The sequence below is a fragment of the Oncorhynchus mykiss genome, chromosome 17 (genome assembly GCF_057628025.1).
Source record: "Oncorhynchus mykiss isolate SJ-2025 chromosome 17, ASM5762802v1, whole genome shotgun sequence".
In the NCBI taxonomy this organism is placed as follows: Eukaryota; Metazoa; Chordata; class Actinopteri; order Salmoniformes; family Salmonidae; genus Oncorhynchus; species Oncorhynchus mykiss.
The window spans coordinates 31,862,223-31,872,052 of NC_143038.1; the positions used below are offsets into that span (position 1 = coordinate 31,862,223).

General features: G+C 45.8%; 2 protein-coding genes and 2 non-coding genes across 6 annotated transcripts in view; 1 reads left to right on the forward strand and 3 right to left on the reverse strand.

The window, feature by feature from the left end:
* The window catches only part of ubap2a (ubiquitin associated protein 2a), a 40,863-nt gene extending 38,237 nt beyond the window's left edge, over window positions 1–2,626 (forward strand). For both annotated transcript variants that reach the window (XM_036949998.2, XM_036949999.2), the window contains exons 23-27: window positions 104–484; window positions 574–678; window positions 964–1,034; window positions 1,833–2,015; window positions 2,254–2,626. In XM_036949998.2, the coding sequence (XP_036805893.2) occupies window positions 104–484; window positions 574–678; window positions 964–1,034; window positions 1,833–2,015; window positions 2,254–2,349 (836 nt within the window). In that variant the 3' untranslated portion in view covers window positions 2,350–2,626. The remainder of the gene's footprint in view (window positions 1–103; window positions 485–573; window positions 679–963; window positions 1,035–1,832; window positions 2,016–2,253) is intronic.
* Window positions 2,627–3,380: 754 nt separating this feature from the next.
* Window positions 3,381–8,817, reverse strand: LOC110494006 (NOP56 ribonucleoprotein homolog). 2 transcript variants are annotated; one of them, XR_016487876.1, is made up of 12 exons: window positions 8,579–8,700; window positions 7,580–7,669; window positions 7,365–7,479; window positions 6,964–7,128; window positions 6,526–6,724; window positions 6,072–6,259; window positions 5,652–5,803; window positions 5,203–5,462; window positions 4,862–5,010; window positions 4,492–4,613; window positions 4,116–4,253; window positions 3,381–3,871 (listed from the first exon to the last, which is right to left on the reverse strand). XR_016487876.1 is itself a non-coding variant. In XM_021568666.3 (12 exons), exons 1-12 carry the CDS (start codon window positions 8,579–8,581, stop codon window positions 3,653–3,655), a joined length of 1,641 nt encoding a protein of 546 aa, XP_021424341.3. In that variant the 5' UTR covers window positions 8,582–8,817; the 3' UTR covers window positions 3,381–3,652. The 2 variants fall into 2 exon arrangements, 1 of the variants encoding a protein (XP_021424341.3); XM_021568666.3 differs by having other exon boundaries at window positions 5,362–5,462; window positions 8,579–8,817.
* LOC118940669 (small nucleolar RNA SNORD57) lies at window positions 4,349–4,414 on the reverse strand. The gene has a single exon (XR_005037255.1). It is a non-coding gene; the product is annotated as a small nucleolar RNA SNORD57 (small nucleolar RNA).
* On the reverse strand, window positions 5,889–6,013 carry LOC118940681 (small nucleolar RNA SNORA26). Its single transcript, XR_005037267.1, has one exon. It is a non-coding gene; the product is annotated as a small nucleolar RNA SNORA26 (small nucleolar RNA).
* Window positions 8,818–9,830: the final 1,013 nt, after the last annotated feature.

Here is a 9,830-nt window from a genome sequence, read left to right on the forward strand (position 1 = left end):
TATTCTGCTAAAATAGTAACAGGTACGATCACACACCCCTGGGGGACATCTTTACCATGTGTTACGCTTTCCGTAATCTTCCCTCCTCTCCCTTCCTCTGCAGGTGAAGTCACAAAGTTTGGCAGGGGTGACTCCACCTCCCCTGCGCCTAGCAGCTTGTCGGCCCAACAGCAGCCCCAACAGGGCCAGAGCCAAGGGCAGAACCAGGCCCAGCCACAACCCCCCCAGCCCCAGCCTCAAGGCCAACCCCAGGGCCACCACAACAGCCAGCAGCAGCAGGCCTTCCTCCCGCCAGGCTACAGCTACACAGGCCTGCCCTACTACCCCGGGATGCCTGGCGCTGCCTTCCAGTACGGCCACACCATGTTCATGCCCCAGGGACAGGGGCCAGCCAAGCAGCACGGTGTGGGTTTGGGAAACCCCTCAGCCAGCCCCTTCCAGCAGCAGCAGCCCAGTGGCTACGGCCAGCACACCTTCAGCTCAGGTTGGTTACCGTGAGAGAGGGAGACACACACACCAACAATCTAGTTGACCACTGTGGAAAAGAGAGTTATGTTGTTGTTTTGGTCTCAGGGTATGAGGACCTGACCCAGGGCCAAGCAGGAGTAGACTATAGCAAGGGATATAGCAACTCCTCCCAGAGCCAGGCCAAATCTGCTACCACAGGCCCCGGTAAAGGTACTTCACCCTCCCATTAAATCCTGGTCATCTGACCCCATATCGTTACCATGCTTGAACGGTTCTAACTCTTGTGGTGTTTTTTTAAATGTATTTCTATTATTAAAAATGAGAACTTGCCTGGGGAAATAAATAAATATTGCCATTTCAATGACATCTGAAACATTTTTTCATCAGTATTGGGCAAAAGTCATAAGCTGTCCTGATTTTAAGAGGCATTAAGTCATGCTTTTGACTGTGATACGAATGTTTGTCCAACTATTTCAATATTTTATCGTATGCTAGGCGGCATCTCTGTGACGTCAGGCAACTCCGGGGTCCCAGAAATCAGTGGAAGTGTTTACAACAAGACCCAGGTGAGATGTTTGTGTTTCAGATTTGTATTTACACTGAACCAAAATATAAACGCAGCAGTTTAAGATTTTACTGAGTTACAGTCCATATAAGGAAATCAGTCAATTTAAATAAATAAATTAGGCACTAATCTATGGATTTCACGACTGGGAATATAGATACCCTAAAAAAGAAAAGTATGGATCGGAAAACCACTCAGTATCTGGTGTGACCACCATTTGCCTCATGCAGCGCGACACGTCTCCTTCGCATAGAGTTGATTGTGGAATGTTGTCCCACTTCCTATTCAATGGCTGTGCGAAATTGCTGGATATTAGCGGGAACGGAAACGCGCTGTCGTACACATCGATCTAGAGCATCCCAAACATACACAATGGGTGACATGTCTGGTGAGTATACAGGCCATGGTAGAAATGGGACATTTTCAGCATCCAGGAATTGTGTACAGATCCTTGTGACATGGGGCCGTGCATTATCGCTGAAACATGAGGTGATGGCGGCGGATGAATGACGCTACAATGGGCCTCAGGTTCATTTCTGTGATCTTTTATTTCAGCTCATGAAACATGGGACGTTTATATTTTTTCCATTGTACATCATTACGATACCCATTAGTCCATCAGGGCTTATCTCCCCAGGATCATACACTAACACAATACTCTCTTATCAGTTATGATTTCAATTCTAGTCCTTTGCCAGAGCTTAACTGTGTTATGGTATTTTTTTTTTTCCATGGTCGTTTTTTTCCAGATAAATCTAATCACTGACCTTGACTTTGCTCTCCAATTGTCTGTCTCCAGTCCTTTGATAAGCAGGGTTTCCATGCGGGGACTCCCCCTCCTTTCAACCTGCCTTCGGCTATGGGGGGTCCTGGAGGGGCCCCGGGTGGCTACGCTCCCGCCCCCTTCCTCCACATCCTGCAGCCTGCCCACCAGCAACCCCACTCCCAGATGCTGCACCATCATCTGGCCCAGGACGGACAGGTAACACCTCCACCCAGTCTACAACCTTGTGTTAACATGCCACTGGTGGGCAATCCTACCCTGTGCTTGTAGGCTTTTGTTCCAGCCAAGCAGTAACACCTGATTCTACCCAAGACTGATTTTTGGTTAATCAGTTTTATTTCAACAAAAGCCTGCACCCACACTAGCCATCACTTTGCCTACCTCTGGTTTACATGTCTATATCAGTGTGGTGACGCTGTCCTGTCTCTGAATGCAGGGAGGTCCTAGCCAGCGAGGCCAGTCTAGCAGCATGCAGCAGAAGAGCCAGGTCAACAAGTCCAGCTACGGCAGCTCCCCATACTGGGGCAACTGACAGGGCTGTGTGTGTACACACTGCATCATGCCCTATCAGACCAGAGGGGGGGGGGGACAAAGTATTTTACAACACCAGGCTAAAACACACACTAACACCCCCCTCCCCACTCATTATTCCCCTTTAAAAATGTATGGCTGTTGTATGTAAAATATATTTATGTATGTATTTATACAGTATATATGTATTAGTAGGACATGAAATTTGGTTTAGATTTTTTTGAAGGATGATAGGAGTCAAATATCATGAAGTTGGTGAATATACAGTACTTGAACAAGTGTGGCGTGGATGATTTTTGTATGCACACACGAACCTGATGTACATTACGGCTAAGCATAATTTCACACATCTGAACATTTGATAGCTTGTGATTCCCACCTTTTTATACAGCGAGCTCAAAGTATTGGCATAGGAATTTCTCGTTACTTCAGATTTGAAATGACTACGATTAGTGCAAATTCTCAGCTTTAATCTGAGGGTATTTTCCCCCGTTAAACACAGGACCAAATTCACATTGTATTTGATCTCACTGCAATTGGTTTATCGAAAACATTCCGGTGTGTTGAGTGTCACAGGTGAAATCTTGCCCACTTACAATGATCTGACCTTATTTTCACCCGAAAGGCATATTCTTGATACCATGTGTAGAACAATGTTCACAGAAATGCATAATTGATTTGCCACTAGATGACAACCATTGCATCAAGACTGCCCATAAATTGTGCACTCAATAGCACGGTATTTCAATGTTAATTTAAGCTTCCTGCCCATGTCTTGGGAAAATGTGAAGTTAAACGCTTTCATGTCACTAACATTCCATTAGCTGTATTCAGCGAGACCTCATTTACATACAGGGCAGCAATCTCAGATAAGCAAGCGGGATCTTTTTCATTGAATTTAAGTGTCTCACCAGTTTCAAACCATTCAGATTGATAGGGGTAAATTGATAAAGTCAGGAATGCATAACTGGTTTAGACAACTATCCCCCTTTACATCAAATTGGCTGGAATTATTTCAGAGACGTGAGGAAATGGTTGAAAGCACATTTATATTGAACAGATTTGATAGAAAATGTCCATGAAAGTATTTACATACAAGTGTGATGATTATTACATTAACATCAATGCACTGAGCTGAATATTCACCTCCCGTGTAGTACGTTGAGGCTAGGGAGCAGAAAGACTCAAATTGAGAAACTTGATTACACAAGTCAGTTGGCTTACAACCTCTTATCCAAAGCTAAAAAATAAGATGGCAACAAAACTGTACAGGCCTTAAAAAGTCTCAGCCAAATATCAGCTATTCAGTCTTTTTTCTTCCTCTTCTTTTTCTTCTCAGTCTGGGGGGTTTCTGGAGCCTCCTCAGCCACTGGCTCCACCTCCATTGCCTCACTCTTTCGTTTCTTTTTCTTCTTAGCCGGAGCATCTCCGTTCTCTGCTGCTGAAGCCTCTTCCTCCATTTGAATGGCCTCGGCTACCGGCTTCTTTTTCTTCTTCTTCTTTGCCTCGCCGTTCTCAGTCGCCTAAAGACATAGATCATTACATCAGGATGTTTCAGAATTACTCTATGGTCTACGCTCATTTCCGTATGGAGAGTTGTAATGTCCGACTCACTTCAGTGATTTGGGCCACTGTAGGGGACCAGCCAATGGTTCGGAGTCAAGTTAGTTTAGCATGTCGTACACTGAGACAGAACCATGTGGAAGGGTCAAATCTCAAATCAAAACATGCCTTCAGTTCGACTGGACAGCTGAAGCAATTAATTACCCCTGCCTCGCCATCACCCGCTTCCTCGTCGCCGTCGCCGTCACCAGTGGAGAAGGCTGCCAGCTTCTTCTCCCGCTTCCTGCGTTTCTTCTCCTTTTTTGCCAATTTGATCTTTATCTCAGCTGCCACCTCTCCGGCCTAGGAGGGGGGGGTAAGCAAAACAGCATGGTTATACTTCTAGGAGACTAGCCACTCAGGGCTGCTAGAAGCAGTGGTGGAGATGTGCTTTAGCAGTGTCAGGCTCATTAAATCAGTAAACCCCCACATGTGAGTCAGGGAAAATGTTGTCATCACTCACAGCAAATAAGCTAAACATCTACGAGTAAAGTACTAAAATCATGCTCACAAAACAGATCCCATTTCAATGTCAGCGCACCTGTATAACAGCCTCTTTCATGACGTCCAGGTTCTTGCGAGGCGCCTCTCCGGTCTCGTAGAAGGAAAGGCGCTCCTCCACCTGGTCACGCAATTTGTCACCAAACACACAGGTGGGCACATCTGTCAGATTGGAAAGAAATTAAATTACACCATTTGCCAGCAGGAGGCACCAGCAACATTACTCAAGACCTTGGATTTGCTCAGTAGTTAACGCATCACCATCATACACCCGGAGGTGGATTACTGTTGACGAAAAATAAGAACATCATCGCAAATAATGCCAGACGGGACATAGTGAACAGGCCATGAAACAACCTTTTTTACTAAGCCACTGCTCTCCTCATGGTTAAACCCCATCCATCACTCACCAGAAAAGGCATCAATTCTTGAGGCGATTGTGCACTTATTGGCCAGGTAACGGGAGATACGCCCCTTGTTCTTGGCTGCAGCACGACCAATGAAGGTTGAGTGGAAGATGAGGCCATACTTGGGGGTGTTGCCACGCGTCTTCAGAGCCCTGTGTGCGGGGAATGGCTGTTGGGTTACCAATTTAAGTTAACTTCGCTATGGAAACAAATGTTTCCCCAATAGGTAAGTGTTGATTACTCAATTTGTATTAGTTGCCATGAGATTTCCTAATTCGAACGAAAGTACAGCCATAACCCATTTATCATGGCCCAAGACTAGAACAAAGTGCCAAGTAATCTACCTCTTAGTGCCCTGGGCGGCTGCTCAGACTGTGGGGGTGCGTAACGGAGAGAGAGATCACCCCGAGGTGGTCACACCCAGTCACCCTTCTCTGCTCCGCCCCAGCCCTGCCATCACAGCAGCCGCCAGTTTCCCCAGCAGGGAGGGGGTGCCCCAGTACCTGAACAGGGCCTTCTCAGCACCCAGGATCTGCACAGTTGAAGCTGGGTACTTGGCCAGGTTGGTTAAGCTGCCGGCGTGGGAGATCAGGCGTGCTCCCACCTAGGGGGAGGGGGAAGAGACGACATGTCAGAAGTTGGCCGGTGAACATGTCACTGGTCGCAGAGGTGTCAGGGACAGTCAGCACCGATGGAAGACTCAACATTACGAGTTCAGGGGATTGACAGATTTGGTATAAACATCATTTGGTCCCGCTAGTGTCAAGTGGACAGTCATAAGGTCACTACATACCACATCTCCTATGAGTGCGGCCAAGTTGGGGGCCACCTGGCCCATCTTGGAGTGAAGGTACTCCTGGAGCTCCAGCCTGTAGGCAGCCAGTGAGACCACGCGGTTAGAGAACCGCTCAATGTTGATCAGGTCAATGGGAGAGATGTCCATGCCTACAGAAAAGACCGAGCAGCAACGTTGATACCAGGAACACGAGCGCTCATTGTACAAACACCACAGTGAAGACTGAAATATACATTTTGTATCTCCCGACAGGATCCACAGGAAGGATTTGAGCCTTCACTACAGGTTTATGAGAGAACTACAATAATCTACCCCTCTGTGTTGGTCATATAGGACACCTCAAAGTCCTAGATGGGCAAAAAAGGGGTTGTTTTTAATACCTGCATATAATAGACCGTGTGGGACATGGCTACTGACCCATGGAGCTGCGGGAGGCCTCCAGGATGGACTGGGCCTTGGCACTGTCCATCACCACCTCTTCCATGCTCTCCAGACTTTCTTCACTCAACTCCTTCCGGTTGCCAATCAGCTGGGTCATCTTGCAGTATGTAGAGTTGTCCGTCACTATCTTGATCAGCTCCGGGAAATGGTAGCCATACCACTCACTATAAACCAGAACGGGAATGAGGGAGCAGAAGTTGGGAATGTTTGGAAAATCAAAACAACCAGGTTGAGGGCATAATTTCTATTTATACTGAGGGACCGTCAGCACCGATGGAAGACTCAACATTACGAGTTCAGGGGATTGACAGATTTGGTATAAACATCATTTGGTCCCATTAGCAAGTGTGTCAGTGGATGGTTGTTGGTCTACTACTACATACCACATCTCCTTTGAGGGAGACTTAGTAATCAAAGCAGCTGTACCTACCGCACACGCATGGAGAAAGTGTTGATGTCTTTGTCCAGCTGGTCAAGAAGGGCAATGGACTGGATGATCATGTTATCGGACCTGTTGACGTTGAACTTGACCTTGGCCCTGGAGTAGCTGTGGCCCAGCCCCAGCTGGGCCTTGGAGGCAGCCTGGGCAGTCAGCCCCTTCACCAGGGAGTGGAAGTGGAGACGCACACCTTCAGGTGAGAACAGTAAGTGACTGTGAGTATGCACGGGGTGGTATTTTCACAACCTGGGTCATTGGCACTGGCGGCCGTTCAGATTTTCAGTATAAACCGTCACGAGGGTCAGGGATTGATAATCTTGACATCACCACAGGCCAGACATCCCCAACTGCACACTGTCTACTGGTCAACATAAATGATGATTCCCCCCCACCACAATAACTTGTACTGTAGCCCAGTTGAGTACTCACCTCTCAATATCTCTGCCACCACTCCTCCAGTCTGGATGGCCAAGCCCAGTTCTTCTTGCAGAGCTCCTCCTATCTTGGCATCACCTACCCCCAGCATTGCCTTCTTCTTGCCCCCTATTGGAAGGTTAGTCTCCAGGAACAGCTTCAGGTCAGCATGGACCACACCTGAAACAATTACAACAATTTGAATTATAGACTACAAATAAGAGTATTATTAGCTGGGGGTGTGTTAACATACTGGCTAATGCCACCTGGTATAATTAATATAGCCAGGCCCAGAAGTTCAGGTTTGATGATTGGTGTCAGCACAGTCATTTAGAGGATTGACAGATTTTTGTATAACATCATTACATCCGAGCTTGGATTACAATTGAGTAAACGAAATAAAGCAACCAACTCACCTTCTGATATGGCATTAATATTATCTAGAGCAGCCTGGGCCGACTTGAACGGGAAAAAAGCAGCTAGGCTCACCATGCCATTGAATTTCCCAATGTTTAGAACGCAGTCTTCAACCTGGGGAGAGGGCGTAAAGATTAACTCCCCAACCGTCAACAAATATGGGTAAACCTGCGTCAAATGTCATCATATTTGTGGATGAATTGTTTATTCGTACCTGAGGCAAAAGCATGCCAATCTCTTCCACCTCCTTAACAACGAAGAGCGCATACCCTGCTGCATGTTCGAACAGCACATGCAACAGCACCTGTGGAAGAGATACGCATTAGGTTATTAAACTTCATATTACTAGCTACATTCAAACATTCAGTCAAACATGACTGAAACCAAATTATTAAATCACTGTGGAGGTAGCGACACGCGTTATTAACTTGTTTAAACACCGGACGTGGGCGATAAAGCGCTGCTGCACGCGTGTATGCAGCCATGATGGAATTATCCACGTGGTGCGTAAAATTACGGCAAGTGGTCAAATTAAACAATGTTAGGCAAGAATAGTCATTTCACAAGTGGACGACACAGTCGATGTGATATGATACAGGTAATTGATAGTATTTGCCAAAAAGTAGCGTGAGCCTCGTTTAACTCCCGTGCCAAATGCTTTACCAAGACGAGCGCCAAGCCACGTGTTGTATGGGACCAACACGCAGTAACCTTACGCACTTTGTAAAGGGAGCTAAATTAGACGCTTACCGTGTATCACAAACGTTCATAAACGTGTGTTGCGTTATTTGCTTAATATGTTCATTAAGTGATAGTCACCCATTTCCTTTCGCAAAATCAGAATTTCCACTGAGACAGAGGCCTACCATCGAGGCTGCCAACATCCATTTCCCCCACCTCTCTGCTGGGAGCACTAGCGAACGTTACCCACTGTACTTCGCTAGTAATTACTGCATACAATAGTTACATGTTTTACTATGCTATGACACATTACGCAATCACTTAACTTGCTAGCTCGTCAACTTCCCACCCTGAAATTGAATCTATATGCCAAATAAGTTAGCTAGTTAGCTTAGCTAGTTCAGCGCTGAAAATTGTAGTTTTGCCACGAACATCTTATTTTCCTAAGCATGTGTAACCACGAATAGTAGTTATTTCTTGGTGTTTAAATGGTTAAACATCCAAATGTCGTGCAAAAAGATCAAAATATTACCATGATTGCAAAATATCAGCTGCGACACGCTGGACGTGTCCTTTCCTCTGCTACACGACTGTAGAAAGACTTCACTTGCTTTCCAACACCCAGCCACATGACTGAAGTACCGTGGGGTCGACTTTGTATCGCGAGATTAATGAATTTAGCATAATGTCGGGCACCACTTGTTGATTGATTTGTGAGTTGGGATTTATGTATACGGTCTGTGGTTGGGATGCTGCGAGGCTTACCATGGGCTTTATGCATGATTGCAATGGGTTGTTATATAATGTAGTATAGCCTATGTGTACTAAATGTACTAACCATTCTGATTACTGGCTTCCAAGTAGTCCTATATACCCTGTTTATTCCAGGCACTACAGACTTCCAGGTACAGTGCATTCGGAAAGTATTCAGACCCCCTTGACTTTTTCCACATTTTGTTACATTACAGCCTTATTCTAAAATGGATTAAATAAAAACATTTGTCTCATCAATCTACACACAATACCCCATAATGACAAAGCAAAAAACGTTTTTTAGACATTTTTGCAAATGTTTTAAAAATAAAAAAACAGAAATGTCACATTTACATAAGTATTCAGACCCTTTACTCAGTATTTTGTTGAAGCACCTTTGGCAGCGATAACAGCCTTGAGTCTTCTTGGGTATGACGCTACAAGCTTGGCACACCTGTATTTGGGGAGTTTCTCCCATTCTCTGCAGGTCCTCTCAAGCTCTGTCAGGTTGGATGGGGAGCGTAGCTGCACACCTATTTTCAGGTTTGATCAGGTTCAAGTCTGGGCTCTATCTGGGTGACTCAAGGACATTCAGAGACTTGTCCCAAAGCCACTCTTGCGCTGTCTTAGCTGTGTGCTTAGGGTCGTTGTGCTGTTGGAAGGTGAACCTTTGCCCCAGTCTGAGGTCCTGAATGCTCTGGAACAGGTTTTCATCAAGGCTCTCTCTCTACTTTGCTCTGTTCATCTTTCCCTCGATCCTGACTAGGCCCAGCCCCTGCCACTGAAAAAATTCCCACAGCAAGATGCTGCTACCACCATGCTTCACTGTAGGGATGGTGCCAGGTTTCCTCCAGACGTGACACTTGGCATTCAGGCCAAAGAGTTCAATCTTGGTTTCATCAAATCAAATTTGATTTGTCACATGCACCGAATACAACAGGTGTAGACCTTACCGTGAAATGCATACTTACAAGCCCTTAACCAACAATGCAGTTTTAAGAAGAGTCAAGAAAATATTTACAAAATAAACT